Source organism: Anomaloglossus baeobatrachus, chromosome 1, assembly GCF_048569485.1.
Source record: "Anomaloglossus baeobatrachus isolate aAnoBae1 chromosome 1, aAnoBae1.hap1, whole genome shotgun sequence".
In the NCBI taxonomy this organism is placed as follows: domain Eukaryota; kingdom Metazoa; phylum Chordata; class Amphibia; order Anura; family Aromobatidae; genus Anomaloglossus; species Anomaloglossus baeobatrachus.
The window spans coordinates 529,046,714-529,072,985 of record NC_134353.1 but is presented as its reverse complement, the minus strand read 5'-3'; the positions used below and the strand labels follow the sequence as shown (position 1 = coordinate 529,072,985).

The 26,272-nt window shown below is 46.8% G+C and overlaps 1 protein-coding gene and 1 long non-coding RNA gene across 2 annotated transcripts in view; one reads left to right on the top strand and one right to left on the bottom strand.

Moving 5' to 3' along the window:
* ACER2 (alkaline ceramidase 2) overlaps nucleotides 1–26,272 on the top strand; it is a 56,096-nt gene that overhangs the window by 27,432 nt on the left and 2,392 nt on the right. The window contains exons 4-5 of the mRNA XM_075316350.1: nucleotides 840–977; nucleotides 14,428–14,565. Coding sequence (XP_075172465.1) covers nucleotides 840–977; nucleotides 14,428–14,565 — 276 coding nt within the window. The remainder of the gene's footprint in view (nucleotides 1–839; nucleotides 978–14,427; nucleotides 14,566–26,272) is intronic.
* LOC142244155 (uncharacterized) lies at nucleotides 23,176–26,218 on the bottom strand. The gene is made up of 3 exons (XR_012724458.1): nucleotides 26,068–26,218; nucleotides 25,152–25,588; nucleotides 23,176–23,457 (listed from the first exon to the last, which is right to left on the bottom strand). It is a non-coding gene; the product is annotated as an uncharacterized LOC142244155 (long non-coding RNA).

Genomic DNA, 26,272 nt, shown 5'->3' with positions numbered 1-26,272 from the left:
GTGACCCTCGACTCTGCTCTATCCTTCAAGCCACACATCCAAGCCCTCTTCACCTCATGCCGATTAAAACTCAAAAACATCTCCCGAATCCGTGCTTTCCTTAACCAAGAATCAGCAAAAACATTAGTGCATGCCCTCATCATCTCCCGCCTCGACTACTGCAACCTCCTGCTCTCTGGCCTCCCTTCCAACACTCTTGCACCCCTCCAATCTATCCTAAACTCTGCGGCCCGCTTAATCCACCTCTCCCCTCGCTACTCCCCAGCCTCGCCACTCTGCCAATCCCTTCACTGGCTTTCCATCACCCAACGACTCCAGTTCAAAACACTAACCATGACATACAAAGCCACGCACAACCTGTCTCCTCCCTACATCTGAGACCTAGTCTCCCGGTACCTACCTGCACGCAACCTCAGATCCTCACAAGATCTCCTTCTCTGCTCCTCCCTTATCTCCTCTTCCCACAATCGCGTACAAGATTTCTCCCGTGCATCCCCCATACTCTGGAACGCTCTACCTCAGCACATCAGACTCTCCCCTACCGTGGAAAGCTTCAAGAGGAACCTCAAGACCCACCTCTTCCAACAAGCCTACAACCTACAATAGCCCTCAGTCCAGTAGACCACTGCGCAACCAGCGCTGTCCTCACCTATTGTACCATCACCCATTCCCTGTAGACTGTGAGCCCTCGCGGGCAGGGTCCTCTCTCCTCCTGTACCAGTCTGTTATGTACTGTTAATGATTGTTGTACGTATACCCTTTCACTTGTAAAGCGCCATGGAATAAATGGCGCTATAATAATAAATAATAATAATAATAAAATTGATTTCTTTTGCTAGGTGGAGATTTAAGGCCGTTGTTGGAATTGTCTCGGGAGTCACCACAGTTTTGGCGTTTGTCAAGCCTGTTATCAATAGTATATCACTGATGACACTGGGGATACCTTGTACAGTTCTGCTTATTACTGAACTGAAGAGGTACGTGTATCTGTAGAAATCATTCCAAAAACTTTTATTTGTGATTTTGTATTTTTAAGTGGTAATGTCACTAAATGAATGTAAAGGGCTTACCTCCCTTTTACTGATTTTGAAGGATGTGAATGTATATTGTCATAGGATATGTACAGTATGTACTAGGCTTAAAAAGATTTAAAGTGTTATTCCCATCTCCAAGATACCATTACAATATGTAGTAGGTCTAATAATAATATTAGCAAATACCTCCAATATGTAGTATAATTCTTCTGTTTCGCTATGTTGCTTACCTTATGTTCAGGGCATTGTAGGATCTTGGGTATCCATGGTTATGACCATGCATATAGTCACATTTAGTTAGTTAGTTGCTCGTGGTCATATCCATGGATACCTAAGGTCCTGCAATGACATGAATGAGCTAAGTGACATATTGAATCAGGAGAACTTTAATACATTTCTAATTGGAGGTATTTGCTATTATTATTAGTATCATTATAATTATTTCATCTACTACATATTGGGATAGGATCTTGGAGATGGCAATACCCCTTTAAGCCTATTTCCATATGCTGGCATAGGAGTCAATCGCACCATTAAATTACACAAATGATGCAATATGACAGGTAATTAATGGGCTTTTGTAATAATAGCCATATGTTCTGTTACACAAACAGTACCAGAAAGTATACAATACTGTATGGAAAACCCATGAGAAAAATTGCAATACAGATGTACAGAACATGTGAGCGCATATCTATCCTGTGGAACAAAACATGGCACACTAATTGGGGAGCTTTTTTATTTTTTTACCTTAGGACCCCCTTTTTCTACATATGTCAATGATGATGTATAACTGTAATTAAGTTCTGGTGGGGTTATGACCTGGAACGATGCAGATGTGGATTTTCAGAGACACAGAAAAGTGAAGAACAATGGTACAAAAAAAAAAAAAGGGAAGAACAATCTGCATGGAAATAAATGTCATCCTCCTGTAAAACTCTATAATAGAGTGCATGTCATGCCATGAAAACATTGCCGTCTTCCTGTGTTTGCGGCGCCGGAGATGCTGATAATGCTGCACTTTCAGCGCTGTCATTGTGCACACACATGTGGCCTCACATTTCCTGGAATAGAAACATCTGATCCTTCTTTCTGATGATTGTGCGTAAAACGTGAGCTATTGCTCTCACTAGATATACAGTCTTCTTGGAATTTTCGCCACATACGTCATTTGCCCTTTTTTTTCATAGTAATCAGTATGCTGTAGCCTGCCTGAGTTGTAGATTCAGTACTAGAGCTGCCTGTGTAGGGACTGAAAGCCAAACTGTATTGTTCCACAGAGTGAAGACGTCAGAGGCACACACAAAGAAAAGAGGGCCCCAAAGACAAAACCAAACGCAGACCCCTGTGTGGGGCTCACTTTCCTTTGTAAAATGAGAACACCAACTGGGGTACCCCAAAGTAGGGGGCAACAAAATGTTTGCTATGATATTATATCACAAATGCTCGTATATTACCAGTTATTGCAGTGTTTAATGGTTCAGATGCAGGTAGGTAACAGGGACTCATATATACTAACATGACCAGGATACTACTGGGTTAAAGTGAGATGGAGTTTGCCAGGAAACTTCCAGAAACAAGCTGCATATGAAAACCATAGCAGCCCATCACGTGTACACCTGCCCTTTAAAAGATTAGATCCGGGACTTTAAAAAAAAAAAACAAAAAAAAAACGTGCATAAGCACTAACAGCCAGGTAAGTTGCTACCTACCTGTGTGTTGTGCCCGGTGCCATTCCTCACAAGGACAGAACAGTCACAGATTGCTCCTGCCGGCAATTCAACGGCTTTCACTGACGTTGTGACAACAGTAAGACGTGAAGCTGGAGAATTAGGTTTTGTTTTTTTGCTGCGCTATCACCAGGAAAACTATGTTGATTAAATATTCTCTTTGCTCTATGCAGGTAAAGAGAATATTTAATCAACATAATTTTCCTGGTGATAGCGCGGCAAAGAAATCCGATTCTCCAGCTTTATATCTTACTGGTTTCCTCCGGGGCTGTAGCTGTTCGCCTTCTCCAGTGCTGTTGCAGGAGTTGTGGCTTTCACAACCCCACTAGGTGAGTGTACACACCTGCACTCACTTTTTGGTCTACCGGGTAAGAGCTATTTGCACTCTTTTCTCCACAGTTATTTCTCTGCCATTGTGACAACAGAGCGACGGTTTCTCATCCGCTCTGCTCTGTAGACAGGGCGTGACTGCTGATGTCAAACTGATTGACAGCTCCCCCAGATTGACTGACAGCTCCCCCCTGCTTATCAGCATGATATCAGCTATCCTACCCTGTCTACAGAGCAGAGGAGGAAAAAAAGCCTCCGCTCTACTGACAAAGCCATTGTATCGCTGGCAGGAGTGGTCTGTGACTGCTCTGTCAGCGAAGAACGGCGCCAGGCACAAGTGGCAGATAGGTAGCAACTACCTGCCTGTTTGTGTTTGGGCACATTTTTTTTTTTTTTTTACACGTCCCGGATATTCCCTTTAAGAGGGTGGAGACAGACATATCTGTGGAAAGATACCCGGCAGACATTTTGGGATGGCATAGAGCTGAGGAGAAAAGAGCTGTACCTGGACCATTATCTTTTGAAAACATAGAGTTTAAAGAAGCAGAGGGAACAGGCAGGAAAGAGTCCATAACTCTATGTTAAGCACCAAGGCAGGCAGCATGGATCAGGTTCATACAGTTTTTGCAGATAAGACGAGCTAAGGAATCTATCCACCTAAGATACGTAGAATTGCACCAAGACCTTGCCTGAGAACTGCCATCTCACTTCACAGTAACCTTGCTTGCTGCAGTAAGAGTGCAAACTGTGTTCAAGAACCATTAAGAGAGATGTACCTGTTATTCTTTCACAAGTAAATGGTTGCAATTGACCTTGTGTCCACCCTGTTTCCTGGATTAGTTGGAGTGCACCACACTTCATCACATCACTGCGAAACAAGTGCTAAATGCGTCCTGGCGGCACAAATCCATTCCCTTTTGTCACTGCCATGGCAGAGTGGTAATTTCGGAATATCAATGTGGTACTACACAACACTTGGTGCTCATTTCCTCCAATCCATTTAGGAGGGCAGGGAACATAACCGATTGTTTGCTACTACTGTGATATGTTGTATGTGTCGAATGGTAACCCTGCCTTTGGAGAAGACATGAGCCTGAGCTGGGGCCTTTTATAACGAGAGAGCCCAGATTCCAGATCTGCTCTATAATAAAGATGCTTGATGATGATACTTTAATGTTTTTTTCACGCAAACACCTTTTTTTTTTCATTAAATATCAGTTTCCACAGATGTAAACATTCACAGAAAGAAAACAACTTGGTGAAATTATTAGTAGGGATCCATAGAACAGATATGCAATTGATGAACATATTCTTAAGGGTGCTTTACACGCTTCGACATCGCTAGCGATCTCGTTAGCGATGTGACACGCCAGATTGCAGATGCGATCTGCCGAGATCGCACATGTGACTGGCGCTATAAAAACGACCTATGTGCGATCTCGGCAGATCTCATCTGCGATCTGGCGTGTCACATCGCTAACGAGATCGCTAGCGATGTCGCAGCGTATAAAGCACCCTTTAATTCTCTTAAAAAGGCTGCCCAACACTGACAAGCTTTTCTGACCATTAATATAGCCAGCTCTTGTATTTTACTAATATACAGTACTATAATTGCCCACGGTGACCTCTTTGTATTGACCATCTACAAATCTTGGGACTGCTTTATTTGGCTTTTTCAGCACTGTGGCTGATGTCACGTTTAGATGCCCTTTGAGTCTTTGCAGCATTTTAAGGCTATGTGCGCACAGTGCGTTTTTCGCGGCGTTTTTGCGCGTTTTTCGGGTGCGTTTTTGGCCTCAAAACTGCAGGTCTTTGCTTCCCCAGCAAAGTCTATGAGTTCATTTTTGATGTCCGCACACATCTGTTTTTTTTACCTGCGTTTTTGAGTTAAAAAAAAAATGGACATGTCAGTTCTTTCCTGCGTTTTTTTGCGTTTTCCGCCCATGCAATGCATTTGAAAAACGCAGCAAAACGCAGAGATCAAAAACGCACCAAAATGCCGGCAAAAACGCATGCGTTTTTTGATGCGTTTTTTCGACGCAGGTGCGTTTTTAGCGGCCAAAAACGCAGCGTCAAAAAGATGCAGTGTGCGCACATAGCCTTATAGTGTTCAGTATCTTGGCTCTCATCCTCTCCAACTTAGAAAGCGTTGTGACAGCAATTCAGTGAATGCTCAATTTGGACAAGGAGAGCTGCCCAAACCAGACGTCATTGCTGACATTGCATTCGGACTCTGCAGAGAAGGATCCAGATACTGTGACAGTCATGCGGCCTATGCCTGATTTTAACAAACTGGACATGGGGGAATCAAAGTATTTTAGTAATGTAAATATGCTGGCTATGTGTCAGGGCCAGGTGGACGGGCAGACCCAGGAGGTGGATCCACTGGGCCGAACTCCTAGATGGTGGTAAGGGGTCCGGTAGCTGGAGCACTATAGGCAGCAGAACAGTCCGTGCACACGAGTATAACGGAGAAGTCCCTGGGACCACGGAGTCACTGATGGTAGTCCGGGTGACGCAGCTCAGGTTCGGAAGCCGAGAAGATGTCAGGCGGGGTCCGGAACCTTTGGAGCAAGATGACGGGTCACCGCAGGGATCCGAGATGGTACGGACTGTCAGGATGGCAGATGGACAGCGTTCGGGGTTCGGGATTCGGCAGGACCGGATGGCGAGGCAGGCACGGCTCTACAAGAGAGATAGGTGAGTATATCACAGAGACACCAGGAGACCTGACTCCTAGCTTAAGAAACACGAAGATCAGGCCCCGCCCCCTTGGACATTAAACCCCTTTATACCCTGTACCTGTTTGCATCATTTCCTGTTAATGGACGCTGGCCCTTTAAGAAAGGGTCAATGACCGCGCGCGCACCCTAATGCGCATGCGCGCGGCCCGAGTGCCAGAAGCCAGAGCAGGAAGCTGCGAGGAGGAAGCAGCAGGGCCGGGCTGGGGCTGAGAAGCCGACGGGCGCCGGGAGCGGGGACCAGGACGCCGGGGACGCGCCGGCAATGGATGCTGGAGAGCGGGGAGCGGCGGTGACCGGACCGAGGAACCGGGAAGCGAGGCAGGGGAACCGGGGAGCGTGACAGGTGAGCCGGAGGGCAGCGCAGGGGACCCGGGGAGCGTGACAGTACCCCCCCCCCCCCACGCCCCCCTCCCCGCAACCGGGACAGGAAGGCACGGATCAGCGGAGTACCCACATTCTCCCGGGGCTCCCAGGACCTATCCTCAGGACCATACCCTGCCCAGTCCACCAGGAAGAACTGTCGACCCCGTACGGTCTTCATGGCCACGATATCCCTTACCGCATAGATGTCGTCATCGGCAATAGGAGGAGGAGACGAACTGGCAGCAGCGGAGAAGGGACCAAGGACAACCGGCTTGAGCAGGGAGACGTGGAAGGAGTTGGGTATCCTCATCGTGACCGGGAGCTGTAGCTTGTAAGAGATCTCATTGATCTTGTTGAGGACTTTAAACGGCCCGATGTAGCGAGGACCCAGCTTGTAGGATGGTATCTTCAATCGGACGTACTTGGAAGCAAGCCAGACTAGATCTCCAGGAGAGAAACATGGAGGGTCCAGACGTCTCTTGTCTGCGTGTCTCTTCATTCGCAGGGAAGCACGCCCAAGGGACGCCTTGACAGAGTCCCAAATGGTTGCAAAGTCACGGGCTACAGTATCAGCAGCAGGGACATCCGAAGAAGGGGATACAGGCAATGGGACGGAGGGCTGAAGTCCGTAAACGACATGGAAGGGAGAGCTGGAGGACGACTCACTGATGTGGTGGTTATGGGAGAATTCAGCCCAAGGAAGAAGCGTGGACCAGTCGTCGTGATGGGCGTTGACATAGTGACGTAAGAAGGAGGTCAAGATTTGATTGACCCTCTCCACTTGGCCATTAGACTGAGGATGGTAGGCAGAAGAAAAGTCCAGAGTCACTCCCAGATGTTTGCAGAGAGCCCTCCAGAAGCGGGAGGTGAACTGAGTTCCTCTGTCGGATACGATGTGTGATGGAAAGCCATGCAAGCGGAAGATGTGATGTATATAGGCGTCCGCGAGTTCCTGAGCAGAGGGTAGTCCAGCCATAGGGACGAAATGAGCCATTTTAGAGAACCGATCCACCACGACCCATATGACTGTGTGTCCGGAGGACAATGGCAAGTCCGTAATAAAGTCCATCGCTATGTGTTGCCACGGAACTGAGGGTATCGGCAGAGGCAGAAGACGGCCATATGGCAGGTGTTTGGGCGTCTTGTTCCTGGCACAAGAGGAGCAAGCAGAGACAAAAGCAGCGACGTCCGTGCGAAGGGATGGCCACCAGTAATGACGTACAATCGCACCCCATGTTCTCTTCTGACCAGCATGACCGGCTGTTTTCGAGGCATGACCCCAGTGTAACACTTTTTGCCTGTCAGTCTCAGAGACATAGGTCTTCCCGGGCGGTATCTGGGCCAGGGTGACAGGGGCCACCGGAATGATTTTGCTAGGACAGATGATGGGTTGGGTAGTCTCCTCCTCCTGCTCCATGGGCATGAAAGACCTGGACAAGGCATCAGCGCGTACATTCTTGTCCGCGGGTCGGAAATGGAGCTGGAAATCAAACCTGGCAAAGAATAAGGACCACCTGGCTTGCCGTGGGTTCAGTCGCTGAGCGGACCGCAGGTATTCCAGGTTCTTGTGGTCCGTGTAAATAATCACGGAGTACACTGCTCCTTCCAGAAGGTAGCGCCATTCCTCCAGAGCCAGTTTGACTGCCAATAGCTCTCGGTCACCGATGGTGTAGTTGCGTTCAGGCGCTGAGAAGCTCTTGGAGAAGAATCCGCAAGTCACCATCTTCCCGGAGGAGGACTTCTGCATGAGCACTGCTCCGGCTCCCGAGGAGGAGGCATCCACCTCCAAGGTGAACTGGCGGTTTAACTCCGGACGGTGGAGTACAGGAGAGGAGGCAAATGCCCGCTTCAGAGAGCCAAACGCGGCGTCGGCCGCAGGTGACCAGTCCTTTGGATTAGCCTCCTTCTTGGTCAAAGCGGAGAGAGGAGCAGTCAGAGCAGAGAAGTGAGGAATGAACTGGCGGTAGTAGTTGGCGAATCCCAGGAAGCGTTGGATTGCCTTCAGTCCAGAAGGAGGAGGCCAGTTGAGAATGGAGGAGACCTTCTTTGGATCCATCTGCAGTCCGGTATCAGAGATGATGTACCCCAGGAAGGGGAGAGAAGACTGCTCAAAGACACACTTCTCGTACTTGGCGTACAGACGATTCTCTTTCAGTCTTTGTAGAACCAGCTGTACGTTCTCTCTGTGGGTCTGGAGGTCCGGAGAGAAGACAAGGATGTCATCCAGATACACTACCACACAGACGTAGAGAAGGTCCCGGAAAACGTCGTTCACCAGTTCTTGAAAGACGGCTGGGGCGTTACACAGGCCGAAGGGCATCACGCAGTATTCATAGTGCCCATCGCGAGTATTGAACGCGGTCTTCCATTCGTCCCCAGAGCGGATGCATACCAGATTGTAAGCACCCCGAAGATCCAGCTTGGTGAACACACGAGCTCCTCTAAGCCGGTCAAACAATTCGGGGATGAGCGGCAGAGGGTACTTGTTTTTTACGGTGATTTGATTCAATCCCCGGTAGTCTATGCATGGGCGTAAGTCGCCCTCTTTCTTCTTGACGAAGAAGAAGCCTGCTCCAGCAGGAGAGGAGGATCTCCGAATGAATCCCCTTGCCAGGCTCTCTGTGATGTAAGTAGACATGGCCCTTGTTTCGGCTGGAGACAATGGATATATCCGTCCTCGAGGTGGTGTTGTTCCTGGGAGCAGGTCGATGGCACAATCGTAAGGACGATGTGGCGGAAGTACCTCAGATTCCTTTTTATCAAAGACGTCTGCGAAGGACCAATAGTCCGAGGGCAGTCCCGGTAGGTTCTCTGGAACCGGAGGTCGTCGGATGGCTTGTATGGTCTTCAGACACTTCTCATGGCACGAAGAGCCCCATCGGGTGATTTCGCCAGTGCCCCAGCTGACTGATGGTTCGTGTGTCCGCAACCAGGGAAGTCCCAGCAGGATTTGATGGGACATGTGTGGGAGGACGTAGAGAGCGATGTTCTCGGTGTGCAGGGCACCGATACGCAGTTCGACCGGCCTGGTAATCCAGGAGATGGTGTCAGAGAGGGGTCTCCCATCCACAGAGGCAATCACTAGGGGCTTGTCGAGTGGAGTAACAGGCACCTGGTACTTGTCCACCGTGGCCTGCTGGATGAAATTGCCTGCTGCCCCGGAATCGAGGTATGCCTCAGCCGTGAACCGCGTCTCTCCCGTTGTCACTTGCACAGTCCAGGTAACCGGGTCTGAGAGAGTCCCAGCACCTAGGGTGGCCTCTCCTACCAACCCTAGGCTTTGGAGTTTCCCGGCCTCTCTGGACAGGAGCGTAGCAGGTGTGTGCCCTCTCCGCAGTAAAAGCAGAGACACTTGGCGAGCCGCTCTGCTCGACGTTGTTCAGACTGCCGCACTCAGTCGATCTGCATGGGCTCGTGGACGGGGGCCCCAGCTGTCGATGACTGAAGTACGGAGGGCTTCTGCGGAGGAGAGGAATGCCGTACCGGACGTCTCTCACGGGACACTTCCTTGGATCGCTCCTGAAAGCGAATGTCCACTCGAGTCGCTAGGGCAATCAGGGCATCCAGGGTGGTCGGTACGTCACGACCCGCCAGCTCATCTTTAATTCGCCCCGAGAGTCCTTCCCAGAAGGCGGCGGTTAGGGCCTCGTTGTTCCACCCGAGTTCCGAAGCCAAGGTGCGAAACCGGATTGCGTATTGACCCACCGTCAGAGTCCCCTGACGTAACCGGAGAAGAGACGAAGCAGACGCGGAGGCGCGTCCGGGCTCATCAAAGGTGCCACGGAATGCCTGCAGGAACTCCTGGATGTTCGTGGTCACAGGATCCCCCTTCTCCCACAAGGGGTTCATCCACGCCAGTGCCTCACCCTCTAGATGGGACATGATGAAGGCGACCTTGGCTTGGTCGGAGGCAAACAAATGCGGCAGCTGCGTGAAATGGAGGGAGCATTGGTTTAAGAATCCCCTGCAGGTCTTGGGGTCTCCGGCGTACCGGGGTGGTGAGGCCAAACGAAGTCTGGAAGTATCTGAAGAAGTCGCCACGGGAGCTGGAGCCGTGGATTGACTAGTGGAAGCCCGGGATGTTGAAGACGTAACTGCCGCTTGTAGCGTGTTCAGGCGGGCGTCCACAGAAGACATGAATTGCAGCATGCGGGTCTGAGTCTCACGCTGGCGTTGGAGTTCCTCCTGTACGGCTGCTAGTGCTGCAGCGGGATCCATGGCCTGATCTTACTGTCAGGGCCAGGTGGACGGGCAGACCCAGGAGGTGGATCCACTGGGCCGAACTCCTAGATGGTGGTAAGGGGTCCGGTAGCTGGAGCACTATAGGCAGCAGAACAGTCCGTGCACACGAGTATAACGGAGAAGTCCCTGGGACCACGGAGTCACTGATGGTAGTCCGGGTGACGCAGCTCAGGTTCGGAAGCCGAGAAGATGTCAGGCGGGGTCCGGAACCTTTGGAGCGAGATGACGGGTCACCGCAGGGATCCGAGATGGTACGGACTGTCAGGATGGCAGATGGACAGCGTTCGGGGTTCGAGATTCGGCAGGACCGGATGGCGAGGCAGGCACGGCTCTACAAGAGAGATAGGTGAGTATATCACAGAGACACCAGGAGACCTGACTCCTAGCTTAAGAAACACGAAGATCAGGCCCCGCCCCCTTGGACATTAAACCCCTTTATACCCTGTACCTGTTTGCATCATTTCCTGTTAATGGACGCTGGCCCTTTAAGAAAGGGTCAATGACCGCGCGCGCGCCCTAATGCGCATGCGCGCGGCCCGAGTGCCAGAAGCCAGAGCAGGAAGCTGCGAGGAGGAAGCAGCAGGGCCGGGCTGGGGCTGAGAAGCCGACGGGCGCCGGGAGCGGGGACCAGGACGCCGGGGACGCGCCGGCAATGGATGCTGGAGAGCGGGGAGCGGCGGTGACCGGACCGAGGAACCGGGAAGCGAGGCAGGGTAACCGGGGACCGTGACAGGTGAGCCGGAGGGCAGCGCAGGGGACCCGGGGAGCGTGACACTATGTGAATGGTTAAAAAGGCTAATCATAATTCTGGACAAAAGTTTTAATACATGGTAAGTTTAAGGGTGATAGGTGTCTGGGAAAGCTGTTAAAACATTTTTCTGTGGTATAGCACAGTTATAGCTGCATAAGCAACAAATACACTACTCACAAAATGTTAGGGATACATGGCCTTCTGGTGAAATGTATGGAAATCGTAAAAGGTTCACGATACAGTGATAGTGTGACGTTAGCCACTACACACTCAAGCCAAGAGGCAGGATAGTTAAACGTTCCAGGGTCAGGTAGCAGGAGATATTGACAAGATTAAGGGAATAAGCAGAGGCATAGTCAGGTCATTGCCCGGAGTTGGAATACCTGGAGGGCAGCGGATCAGAGCAGAGGGACAAGGCAAAAGGATGGACAAACAAAGTCAATGGTCAGGGAGCAAAAGATCCAAGAGCACAGCTTCAAGAGGCCAACTAGCTAGCACAGCTCAGCAGAAGACAGTGCTCTGAGATTAACTGCTCAGCTATATAGCTGAACAATTACTGGGAACACCTACAGAAAGCTAGCACCTCCCAGTATGAGATTGGACTACGGAGTTGTTACTCAGAACGCCCCAGCTCCAGGTTGGGTGACTGAGTTGTCACTCACCCAACTGACAGCTCAGCATGCCCTGATAACTGAGCGGAGGAATCATGACAGATATTTTATCATGAAAACAAGGCATTTAAGTAGAAGCATTCAATGGTGATTTCCTCTTTTCAAACAGTTTATTGAATAAGAGTCAACAACAATGGTGAGTATACCCACTGAAAAAATGTCAGTGTCTCAATAACTTGTTATGTGGTATTGAGCATCAATTACAACTTAACAACGATATCTCATGCTCTTCACAAATCGAGTTAGGCTACGTTCACACTGTGTTTTGCCTAATGTTTAGTGGTCCCGTCGGGGCATCGGTCCGAATCACCCCTCCTCCACCCCGCAAAACGTGTTTCGGACGCATGCGCCGAAAGGTCCATTGACTGTTATGGAGCAGACTACGTTAGCGTGGGCTCTGTTTTGTGCCATTATTGCACATATACGTATTCTGCAGGCGGACACCCGAACATAGTCGACTACGTTCGGGTGTCTGCCTGCAGAAATCTTATATGCACGAAAATGGTACAAAACAGAGCACACGCTAACGTAGTCTGCTCCATAAACTCCAGTACAGAGTGTCGAGCCTCTACACGGCAGCTTAACTGATCCTGTAGGTTTTCTATGGGATTCTGGTCTTTAGAAAATGCATACCACTCCATTAGAGATACCCGAGTCTCCAGTATCCGTTCCTTAATGATGCGACCATAATGAGCTCGAGGATTGTCATCCATGAATATGAAATGAGGCCTGCGTTGTACATGCAGAGGCATAATGACTGGATTAATGATGTTATTCAAATAGTAAGTGCTTGTCACTGTACCATTCACAAAGTGTAGGGCAGTTCTGTATTGACACATCTACCCATACTTTAACACCACAATCAACAAAGGGTCGTCTGGTGACAACAGTGGATGATGCATAGCACTCTCCTTGACGTCTCCATCGTTGGTGGCCATCATTTCTCCTCAGCATGAATTAACATTAATCAATGAACAGCACTGAAGCCATTGGTCCCTTGTCCAGCAAGACGATGACGCCTGTGCCTGGTGGTGTGGTCAGGGAGCCTTACAGGTCATCTAGCATGCAGACCACACTGATATACATGGTTTTGAATGGTCTGACGTGAAATTTGAGTGCCTCACACCTCCCTTAAATGTGCCTGGAGTTGTGTGGCATATATCGTCCGGTTCTGAAGAACATTGTTCACAATGAAGCGGTCATCAGTGTGGAATGTGGCTAAATGATGTCCACTTCTATGCCTTTCGATGACTCTTCCAGTCTCTCTATATCTCTGTTGCAACCTGCTGTTGTCACTCTAGGCTCAGTGAGCGTCTGAGAGCATCCTGCTTGAAGCCTCAAAATGGCGAGGTACTTGTTGATGAATTGTTAGATGTTGTCTTGGCCTCATGATGTGAAAATCTGAACAGCATGATGAGGACGACTGTTTTTATATAACAATTTTAATTGACCCACGAAATCTATTGGACGATTCAGGGATCAAACACCTGTTGTGATTTTTGCCATTAAGCTCCTTGTTGGAGAACAGCAAGTTGTGCAAAAAGTACCGAAGCATTGAACAGTTGGACATGAGCATTCAAAAGTTTAGAGAAGGTCACATTAAGTTCAGCTGAAAATGTTAGAGTGCATTTTAGAATCATCCTGAAATTTCACCTGAAAGCCAAATATCCCTAACTTTTTCTGAGTAGTGTAATAGTTTAAATAATCTGTTAACTAGAAATCTACATGCCTAAGTGACATTACCTAACTGAAGTGTTTTGGGCTCTGTGCACTGACCCTATCTCCACAACCCTTCCCCTCTGCCCTTGAGTAAATGCTCTGGTAAACTCTTTAGGGTGCTTTACATGCTGCGACATCGCTAACGATATATTGTCGGGGTCACATCGTTAGTGATGCACATCCGGCGCCGTTGGCGTAATCGCAGCGTGTAACACCAATGAGCGACCATCAACGAGCGCAAAAACGTGAAAAATCGTTGCTCGTTGACACGTCGTTCATTTCCTTAATATCGTTGCTGCTGCAGGTACGATGTTGTTCGTCGTTCCTGCGGCAGCACACATCGCTGTGTGTGACACCACAGGAACGACGAACATGTCCTTACCTGCATCCACCGGCAATGAGGAAGGAAGGAGGTGGGCGGCATGTTCCGGCCGCTCATCTCCGCCCCTCCTCTGCTATTGGACGGCTGCCGTGTGACGTCGCTGTGATGCCGCACGAACCGCCCCCTTAGAAAGGAGGCGGATTGCTGGCTAGAGCTACGTCGCAGGGAAGGTAAGTCCGTGTGATGGGTGTTAGCGATGTTATGCGCCACGGGCAGCGAATTGCCCGTGATGCACAACCGACGGGGGCGGGTATACTCGCTAGCGATATTGGTACCGATATCGCAGCGTGTAAAGTACCCTTTAGATGGATGACATAGCCATCACTCAAGAGCAGAGCAGTTATAAAATGTCTCCCTGCTCCACACCAACATTTGGAATCACAAAGTGTGACAGATGAATTCGTTAATAAGATTACATGTTGATAACATATATGACTTATGATCTCATTTTTATTTTCTAGATGTGACAACATGAGGGTTTATAAGTTGGGCCTTATGTCTGGATTTTGGTGGACATTAGCTTTAGTCTGCTGGATCAGTGATAAAGCATTTTGTGAAATGTGGGCTCATTTCAACTTCCCCTACCTCCATTGTGTATGGTAAGTAGTTAAGTAGTTTTGCCAAAAAATGCATTGGTAAATAAAAAGTCTACACTCCCCTAATAAAATGACTGACGTTTGTCAGTAACCTCAAGAAGAATCATTTCAGCACTATTTCCACCTTTATTGTCATCCACAATCTGTACAAATTCAGGGGGGGGGGGAACCAAAAAAAAAATTGAGGGGAAAGCTAAAGTAATGTGGTTGCATATGTGTGAACACCGCCTTATAATTGGGGATGTGGTTGTTTTCAGAAATTGCTAATCACATGTAAGCTCATGTTAATTAGTAATACACTTCTGTCATAATTTATCTTCTTCGCGTCATGGACAGTTTTCATTTTTTTCGTGTTTGTTTTTTTCATCCTCTTCTTCCAAGAGTTAAAAGTTTTTTATTTTTCCGTCACTGTGGGCTTGTTTTTTGCAGGTCATAGTGTACTGGAAAATGAGAAACAAATTCAAGTGCGTTGAAATTGCAAAAAAAGTGCATGCAATTTTACAATTGTCTTTTGAGTTTTTTTTATTTACCATGTTCACTATGCGATATATCAATATTTCATATTGCACATTATCCTATAATGACTTAATATGAGGAAATACTCTTAAGGACTGTTTCACACATCGGTGAAAAACATAGACGTTTTTCACTGATGTGTTTAAAAACACCTGATGTGTTAAAAACACCTATGTCCCTCCGTGTGCCGTGATTCACGGCACACGTGGGTTGTCCATGTGCAATCCGTGATACGTGATCCATACTCCGTTATTGCACATGGACGTATACTCACCTGTCCCATTCCTGCTGTCCATGGTGATGAAGTCTCCAGCTCTGCTGCATCTGGCCTCCGCTGTCTCTCACCTCTGCAGCTACTTCCGGGTCGGCTCTGACTGCATTCATGAGTATGCATGCCATAATTAGCCGTCCAGGAAGCTGCAGAGAGCTGAGGCTGCACAGAGCGTCGCTGGAGCCAGGTGAGTTGAAAAATGTTTATTGTCAATGTCTGTGTTTTTTTCTGGTACATGTTTCACGGACCACACCATAGTGTGGTCCATGCGACATCAGTGATGCCAGAAAAAAACGGGCTTGTCTCCGAGCAGAATCACGGACATGCGTGTACGCCGCACGGAGACACGGTCAGTGAAAAATCACTCATGTGTGCGCAAACCCATTAATTATAATGGGTCTGCGAATGTCAGTGATTCAGGTAAGTATAAAAACTAGCACATACGTACCAGAATCACTGACGTCTGAAACAGGCCTAAAGGAAAGCCACTCCATACTCAAGGTATGAAAAAGAAACAAAACAAAAGCTTTATTGGCTAAAAATTATATTGATTTTTTATTAGATCAGTTTAAAAACACTAATGAATAACTTGTATACATACAAATTGGACACAAGAAAAATCAGTGTAAAAAGATGTGTTAGCCACACATGTAAAGCAAGGGGGACAGAGAATATCCCACAGGTCGTGAGGAGATTAATACAGTGGCTAAGTATTAATATCCAGCAGCACCATATATCCGAGATCAATATTAAATCACTACATCAAACAAAATTAGAGCCCATCATTAAACCCACTCACATCTGTAGAGGGATCAACAGTATCTCCTATATTCAAAGTAGCGGTGGTGGGATCACATGGAGAAGTAATTATAGCTGCTTACTCATGAAAACAAAATCCAGGCTCAGTCCTTCACAGGCACCAACAAGCCCAGATCTGTAGGCATTATCTTGGCTGTATATCAAAATACAAGGGAGCCCATGCGGCTCATGCGGGTACCCCTATATTTGATACCCAGCAAAGATAAAGAGGACAACTGGTGGCTGTAATTGTCACCCCGTAGCCACCCAGAATTGCTGCATCCATTAGCTGAGACAATTCCAGCACTTTATCCAGCTCATCCCAGTTGCCCTGGTGCGGTGGCAATCGGGGTAATACAAGGGGTAAATGACAGCTGTGATTTGTCAAAAATCACAGCTGCCACTGAGCCTTGGATTAGTAATGGGGAAGAGTTTGAGACCCCCATTACTAATCCTGTAAGTAAGGGTGCGCTCACACGAGCGGGAAAATCGGACGAGTGCAATGCGAGAGAATCTTGTATTGCACTCTGACCAATGTTAGTGAATGAGGGAGAGCAGTTGGTCAGCTTTCCTCGCATCCAGAATCTGGATGTAAAGAAAGTGGCAGCATGCTGCGATTTTCTGCTACAGCCGTATTACTCTCACCCATTCAAGTGAGTGGATGAGAGAGAAATATCGGACCTCACTCGGATGTTATCCCAGTGCAGTACAGGCTGACAATGGAGGAGATGGGGGAATTAACCCCTCCCTCTCCTCCGCAGCGCCCGTCCTCAGCTTCACAGCTGTAACCTGATTGCAGGACCGGTCACAGACGCATGACACTTGGCTCACGCTCGCAGCAGAGCATGAGCCGGGGGCCATTAGCATGTCGCATCGGATGCCATACGCTCTTGTGAGTCCAGCCTAAAAAGAAACAAGAACACAGAGAAAAATCCATTATAATGAAAACAAAAAAAAATTCCAGCACCAAATAGTCATCAGAATAAGGAGCCAGCACAAATTCTAAACTGTACTTATTAATAAATGGAGATTTTTGGCAAAATATTGCAATACTTTGAGCTACCCCGCCACTCCACGGCAAATCTCAAGGGGCAGTCCTACACTAATATTTTATTTATCTGAAGGGTGCCATGCGGCCTCACACAAATTAAAATGCAATAACAGGCGATCAAAATGTTGCATATATGCAAAAATGGTATAATTCAAAACGTCTGCTCAAGACGCAAAAAATAAATAAGCCATTACTGAGCCCCAGATCCTAAAAGATAAGAACGCTATGGGTCTCTGAAAATGGCGAAAAAAAGCGCAATTCTATTTAGATAAACGTAAAACTATAGATGTTTGGTATCTACAAACCTGAGGCATCATACTGACATGTCAGTTATACCATATAGTGAACATGGTAAATAAAAAAAAAAAAATCGTGCAATTGCACTTTTTTTGCAATTTCACCGCCCTTGGAATTTTTTTCAGTACACCATATAGTAAAAATAATGGTTTCATTTAAAAGTACAAGCCGTCCCACAAAGGCCAAGCGCTTATATGGCCATATTGACGGAAAAATAAAAAAGTTATGGTTCTTGGAAGAAGGGGAGGAAAAAAATGAAAACAAAAAATTGCTGGGGGGTGAAAGGGTTAATGCCTGTGTGAATTATTTAGAGGGCACACCAAATACACTGTTAGGCTATGTGCCCACGGGGAGAGTGTCCTGCGGTTATATCCGCAGGACATTCCGCAGGAGCTAGCAGAAATCCGCAGCACAACTTTTGTCTGTTTTAAATGCTGCGGAATGTCCTGCGGATATGCTGCGGTGTCCTGCATTGAGGATATAGTACCATGGCTTCGGCACTGTATCCTCAATGCAGAACAAGTGCTGGAGTGATCGGGGCGTTCATTCTTACCTCCATCACGCAGCATGTCACTTTCCGGCCGTATCTGTGCACTGTGCAGGAGAAGGTAGACGGGCCTGAACTAGCTCTGGCTGTCACATGACTGGAGCTCGTGCAGGCCCCGCCCACCTCCTCCTTCCTGCTCCAAGCTCCACTGCGGTCCAGTCTGTACCGCTGCTATCAAGGCAGGTAAGTATGGGAGCCTGCGGAGAAATCCGCAGGAATAATTCATATACTGCAGATTTTTCTGCAGGGAAATTCGCATTTTTTCCGCTGCGGAAAAAAACGCAGCATAGGCACAGCGCTCCCCAAATGCCATAGAAATGGCTGGGGACTCGCTGTACTGCGGATTTTTGAAAAATCTGCGGAATTTCCACGAAAAAATCGGCAAACTCCCCGAATTTTCCGCAGCGTGGGCACATAGCCGTACAGTGGGTATGGAAAGTATTCAGACCCCTTTAAATTTTTCACTTTGCTTCATTGCAGCCATTTGGTAAATTCAAAAAAGTTCATTTTTTTTTATTAATCTACTCTGCACCCCATCTTGACAGAAAAAAACAGAAATGTAGAAATTTTTGAAAATTTATTAAACAAGAAAAACTGAAATATCACATGGTCATAAATATTCAGACTCTTTCCTCAGTATTGAGTAGAGCATCCTTTTGAGCTAGTACAGCCATGAGTCTTCTTGGGAACGATGCAACAAGTTATTCACACATGGATTTGGGGATCCTCTGCCATTCTTCCTTGCAGATCCTCTCCAGTACCATCAGGTTGGATTGTGATCAGCCATTTTCAGGTCTCTCCAGAGATGCTCAATTCGATTTAGGTCAAGGCTGTAGTTGGGCCAGTCAAGAATGGTCACAGAGTTGTTCTGAAGCCACGCCTTTGTTATTTTAGCTGTGTCCTTAAGGTCATTGTTTTGTTGGAAGGTGAACCTTCGGCCAAGTCCAAGGTCCAGAGCACTCTGGAAGAGGTTTTCTTCAAGGATATCTCTGTACTTGGCCGCATTTATCTTTCCTTCAATTGTAACCAGTCTTGTCCCTGCAGCTGAAAAACATCCCCATAGCATGATGCTGCCACCACCGTGTTTCACTGTTGGGATTGTATAGGGCAGGTGATGAGCAGTGCCTGGTTTTTCCACACATCCTGCTTAGAATTATCACAAAAAAGTTCTGTCTTAAGGCCCTGTTACACACAGCGACATCGCTAACGAGATATCGCTGGGGTCACGGAATTTGTGACGCACATCCGACCTCGTTAGCGACGTTGTTGTGTGTGACACTTACCAGCGACCGCTAACGATCCGAAATACTCACAAAATTGTTGATTGTTGACACGTCGTTCCTTTCCCAAATATTGTTCCTCATTTAGGACGCAGGTTGTTCATCGTTCCTGAGGCATCACACATCGCTTTGTGTGACACCCCGGAAATGACGAACAGCGTTCCTGCGTCCTCCGTCAACGAGGTGGGAATGACGTTCATGCGGGTGCTCTCCGCCCCTCCGCTTCTATTGGTGGCCCGCTGTGTGACGGCGCTGTGACGCCGAATGAACCACCCCTTAAAGAGTTTGTTCGGTGGCCACAGCGATGTTAGGAAGGTAAGTTGGTGTGAAGCGTACTGGCGATATTGTCCGTGACGCACAAATGACGGGTGCGATGTTATTGCTAGCGACAGCGCTAGCGATGTCGCTGCGTGTAAAGCAGCCTTTAGTCTCATCAGACCAGAGAATCTTATTTCTCCTAGTCTGGGAGTCCTTCATGTGTTTTTTTGCAAACTTTATCGGTTTTCATATGTCTTGCACTGAGGAGAAGCTTCCCTCGGGCCACTCTGCCATAAAGGCCCGACTGGTGGAGAGCTGCAGTGATAGTTGACTTTGTGAAACTTTCTCCCATCTCCCTACTGCAGTTTTGGAGCTCAGCCACAGTGATCTTGGTCTTGTTCTTTATCTCTCTCACTGAGGCTCTTCTCCCATGATTGCTCAGTTTGGCTGGACAGCCAGGTCTAGGAAGAGTTCTGGTGGTCCCAAACGTCTTCCATTTAAGGATTATAGAGACCACTGTCCTCTTAGGAACCTTGAGTACTACAGAAATTGTTTTGTAACCTTGGCCAGATCTGTACCTTGCCACAATTCTGTATCTGAGCTCCTTGGGCAGTTCCTTTTGACCTCATGATTCTCATTTGGTCTGACATGCACTGTGAGCTGTGAGGTCTTATATAGACAGGTGTCTGCCTTTCCAAATCAAGTCCTATCAGTTTAATGAAACACAGCTGGACTCCAATGAAGGAGTAGAACCATCTCAAGAAGGATCACAATGAAATAGACAGCATGTGACTAAAGCTGGGTTCACACTAAGCGACAGCGACAACGACGTCGCTGTTACGTCACCATTTTCGGTGACGTAACAGCGACCTTGTAAGTCGCTGTTATGATCGCTGCTTAGCTGTCAAACACAGCAGAAGCAGCGATCATAACGTCGCTGTGCTACATGTGCAGAGAGCCGCGCTTAGCGCTGGCTCCTTGCTCTCCTAAGTACAGTACACATTGGGTTAATTAACCCTATGTGTGCTGCAGCTACATGTCGCAGTGCAGAGAGCAGGGAGCCGCGCGCACTGCTTAGCGCTGGCTCCTTGCTCTCCTTGCTACAGTATACATCGGGTTAATTACCCGATGCGTACTGCAGCCACATGTCACAGTGCAGGAGCCGGCGCTGGCAGCAAGGGCGGAGGCTGGTAACGAAGGTAAATATCGGGTAACTAGGGAAAGGTCTTCCCTTGGTTACCCGATGTTTACGCTGGTTACAGCTTACCGCAGCTGCCAGTGCCGGCTCCTGCTCGCTTCATTTCGTCGCTCTCTCGCTGTCACACACAGCGATGTGTGTGTCACAGCGGGAGAGTGACGACCAAAAAATGAAGCTGGACATTCAGCAACGACCGGCGACCTCACAGCAGGGGCCAGGTCGTTGCTGGATGTCACACACAGCGACGGGACGTCGCTGCAACGTCACAGAAAATGGTGACGTAGCAGCGACGTCGTTGTCGTCGCTGTGTGTGACACCAGCTTTACAGTGCCTACAAGTAGTATTCAACCCCCTGCAGATTTAGCAGGTTTACACATTCGGAATTAACTTGGCATTGTGACATTTGGACTGTAGATCAGCCTGGAAGTGTGAAATGCACTGCAGCAAAAAAGAATGTTATTTCTTTTTTTTTTTTTTTTAAATTTGTGAAAAGTTTATTCAGAGTGTCATTTATTATTCAACCCCTCAAACCACCAGAATTCTGTTTGGTTCCCCTAAAGTATTAAGAAGTATTTCAGGCACAAAGAACAATGAGCTTCACATGTTTGGATTAATTATCTCTTTTTCCAGCCTTTTCTGACTAATTTAAGACCCTCCCCAAACTTGTGAACAGCACTCATACTTGGTCAACATGGGAAAGACAAAGGAGCATTTCAAGGCCATCAGAGACAAGATCGTGGAGGGTCACAAGGCTGGCAAGGGGTACAAAACCCTTTCCAAGGAGTTGGGCCTACCTGTCTCCACTGTTGGGAGCATCATCCGGAAGTGGAAGGCTTATGGAACTACTGTTAGCCTTCCACGGCCAGGACAGCCTTTGAACGTTTCCACCCGTGCCGAGGCCAGGCTTGTCCGAAGAGTCAAGGCTAACCCAAGGACAACAAGGAAGGAGCTCCGGGAAGATCACATGGCAGTGGAGACATTGGTTTCAGTCAATACCATAAGTAACGTACTCCACCGCAATGGTCTCCGTTCAAGACGAGCCCGTAAGGTACCTTTACTTTCAAAGCGTCATGTCAAGGCTCATCTACAGTTTGCTCATGATCACTTGGAGGACTCAGACAGACTGGTTCAAGGTTCTCTGGTCTGATGAGACCAAGATCGAGATCTTTGGTGCCAACCACACACGTGACGTTTGGAGACTGGATGGCACTGCATACGACCCCAAGAATACCATCCCTACAGTCAAGCATGGTGGTGGCAGCATCATGCTGTGGGGCTGTTTCTCAGCCAAGGGGCCTGGCCATCTGGTCCGCATCCATGGGAAGATGGATAGCACGGCCTACCTGGAGATTTTGGCCAAGAACCTCCGCTCCTCCATCAAGGATCTTAAGATGGGTCGTCATTTCATCTTCCAACAAGACAACGACCCAAAGCACACAGCCAAGAAAACCAAGGCCTGGTTCAAGAGGGAAAAAATCAAGGTGTTGCAGTGGCCTAGTCAGTCTCCTGACCTTAACCCAATTGAAAACTTGTGGAAGGAGCTCAAGATTAAAGTCCACATGAGACACCCAAAGAACCTAGATAACTTGGAGAAGATTTGCATGGAGGAGTGGGCCAAGATAACTCCAGAGACCTGTGCCGGCCTGATCAGGTCTTATAAAAGACGATTATTAGCTGTAATTGCAAACAAGGGTTATTCCACAAAATATTAAACCTAGGGGTTGAATAATAATTGACCCACACTTTTATGTTGAAAATGTATTAAAATTTAAATGAGCAACATAACTTGTTGGTTTGTAAGATTTATGCATCTGTTAATAAATCCTCCTCTTGTTTGAAGTTTGCAGGCTCTAACTTATTTGCATCTTATCAAACCTGTTAAATCTGCAGGGGGTTGAATACTACTTGTAGGCACTGTATTTGAATACTTATGACCATATGATATTTCAGTTTTTTTCTTTTTTAATAAATTTGCACAAATTTCTACATTTCTGTTTTTTTCTTTCAATATGGGGTGCAGAGCGTACATTAATGAGAAAAAAATAAACATTTTTTAATTTACCAAATGGCTGTAATGAATCAGAGTGAAAAATTAAAGGGGTCTCAATACTTTCAGTACCCACTGTTATACAAGCTGAATACTGACCACTTTACATTGCATCCGAGTGACAAATCTTCAGTGTTGTCCCATTAAAATATAAAATAAAATATTTACAAAAATTTGAGGGGTGTACTCACTTGTGTAACAAGATATGATCACTTGCTTACTTCAGAAATAATGTAATCTACATTGATCAGCATTTGAAGGTTTTTTGTAAGGGGTACACCATGCCACTATAACAGTGTTTTATAAACAATCCAAAGTTTATCAACATAAAACCTTTATTTTGCCCAAAACGTGATGATCATGACTGTAGCACAGAAAAAGATTATAAGTAAATATTTTGAAGGTAACAGTCACCAATAAGTAAGAGGTGTACAAGCCTTTGCTTTGAATGACTTCAGCACATCTGCGGCCACAATACATCACTAGTCTCTCACACTGCTCTGGTGTGACTTTGGTCCACTCTTCTTCCAGTCTCTGCCATAGTTCTTTGACTGTTGTGGGTTTCTTGGCCATAACTTTGTCACCGAGGATTTTCCATAGGTTTTCAATTGGGTTTAGATCAGGACTCTGGGCTGGCCATTTCATTATTTCAATATGAAAAGCAAAATAAGAGGCTAAAATATAACCTTTAGTTATAAAGTTATTAAAAACTCATTATGGTTGGTAAATAGGTAACCAAAAGCCTCCCTGGATTACCGACACTAGACAATAGTTCGGACATTAACCACACATATATTTTTTTGGCCTACCCAGAGATGCCACTAATGTATAACAAAATTAACAAAAAATCAAAACAAAAAAAGCAAAAATGTTGTGCTTACTCAAAGCCCTTATTTGGACAGTGGTCCAATTGCTAAATAACCAAATAATAAAAAAAACCCACAATATAATCAAAACAAAATACCTATTGACAGTGGTCAACAATCAAATAACCCCAAAGTAGTCATTGGCAGTACAAATGATAGGTAAGGAACATTCTCACCGGATAGTTTGAGTGTGGGGTGAATCAGCGTTTCCTTCATATGGGTCCTCCAGTTTCCATAACGTTACTGACCTTATACGTCCCTGGGAAACTCATCTTAGCCTGTCACCCCAAAACGTCCGCCCTATTGTTGAAGCCCTATAGTTCATGAAATGCGTCGGGACGAATTTAGGGATATTATAGAGGTTCAATAATAGGGTTAGATGTGGTCTGCCCTTGTTAAGGTGGAAGTTTTGGAGTGCCAAGCTAAGATGAGTTTCCCATGGACATATAGGGTCAGTAACGTTATGGAGACTGGAGGACTCATATGAAGGAGATGCTGATTCACCCCACACTCCCAACTATCCGGTGAGAATGTTCCTTAAGCTGGGGTCACACTAAACGACAGTGACAACGACGTCGCTGCTACATCACCATTTACTGTGACGTAGCAGCGTCCTTGTAAGTCGCTGTTATGATCGCTGCTTAGCTGTCAAACACAGCAGCCGAAGCAGCGATCATAACGACACGGTTCGCTGTGCTGCATACAGTACACATCGGGTTAATTACACGATGTGTACTGCAGCTACATGTGCAGAGAGCAGGGAGCCGGCGCTGGCAGCGTGAGAGCGGCGGAGGCTGGTAACGAAGGTAAATATCAGGTAACCACCTTGGTTACCCGATGTTTACCTTGGTTACAGCTTACCGCAGGCTGTCAGACGCCGGCTCCTGCTCCCTGCACATTCAGGATTGTTGCTCTCTCGCTGTCACACACAGCGATGTGTGCTTATCAGCGGGAGAGCAACAATAAAAAAACGAACCAGGGCTGTGTGTAACGAGCAGTGATCTCACAGCAGGGGCCAGATCGCTGCTCAGTGTCACACACAGCAAGATCGCTAATGAGGTCACTGCTGCGTCACAAAAACCGTGACTCAGCAGCGATCTCAGCAGCGATCCTCGCTGTGTGTGAAGCACCCCTTACTCATTTTGCTGTGTGACAGGGGGCATTGTCCCGCATGAAAATTGCTGGCTGAGTGATTATCGCAAGTAAGCAACCACATGTTGTTGAAAAAGGTTCGGATACACACATAGCAGTCACTCTGCCATGTAGCTGTATGAGAGGTTCAAATCCTGCTGCAGAAAACATTTCCCAAACCATGACACTTCCTCCACCACCTTTCACTGACTTCTTAACACACTTTGGGTTCAGTTTTTCCCCAGTTTGGTGGTGAACATAATGTTTGCCATCAGACCCAAATAAATTAAATTTGATTTCATCAATAAAATTAACTGTGGACCACTTACCCTCTGTTCATTCAACATGCTCCTTTTGATTCTTTCTGCTAATGAGGCCTGGTCACTGCAGACTGGGCTTTCAGTCCAAATGCTGTTAAACATCGTGACACTATATGACGAGACAGATCCTTACCCTGTTCATTGCTGAACTGGCAAGCAATTCCAGATTCCAGCTGCAGATTTAAAATGATTACCCATGGAGATTCTCCGCATTATCCTGTCTTTTCTTGCATCTGTCTTGCGAGGGCGACCAGCCTTCTTCGGGAACGTGAAAGAGTTTGTGATGTTATAAAGAAGCATTATTCTCAAAATCACAAACTTGGAACTACCATATTATCTTGCTTTGGCTGATAGGGTCACCACTTTGTCTTTCATCTGGACAACCTGCTGTTGGAGGGTTTCAGTCACTTTGGAACGGCACACCATTTTTGCAAAGTCAGTGCAAACTGGAAAGTTAAATAGGATTTGTCAGATAATTAAGGAAATTAGCACTAGGTTCCAGATTAACACCAATAACTTGCAGGTATCTGGAAGTGTTCTCTAATTTTGATCCATGTTCTTTTCATTTATCTCATTTACATTTTTATTATGTGCTTTAGAAAAAAATTCAATTTATGAAATAATCTTAAAATACTACTAGTTTACTCATGTTGGGATATAATCACATAGGACTACACAATGACTTTAACATTTAGGAAATCGTGTGGTAGTGTAATTTTGATCTCCACTGTGTATGTGTATATATAATAATACATAATTCAATATGCAGAGCCTTCTTTTTTCGGCATAGGGTGATACAAACATGATAGGCTAAAGAAGTCACATCATTACAGTTACTATTTTATACCAGACTATAATTCATTTTTATATTAGCGGACCCACTTGGGCTAATAACCATAATGATATGAGCAGTAAATGGCCTCACCTTCCAAGCTGACGGCTTCTTTGCTTTAATATGTATTCTGATACACTGAGAACTCATCTTCCAAACCTTATCAAAAGAATGTATAATTTCCAGTTTAATATGTGGCAGAATACATCACATTTTAATGACTATGAGATGAGCTCCAGATCCGGCCTTTCATGGATTATAAATAAAGAGCTGCATCGGGCTGGAGAGTTCATTATGT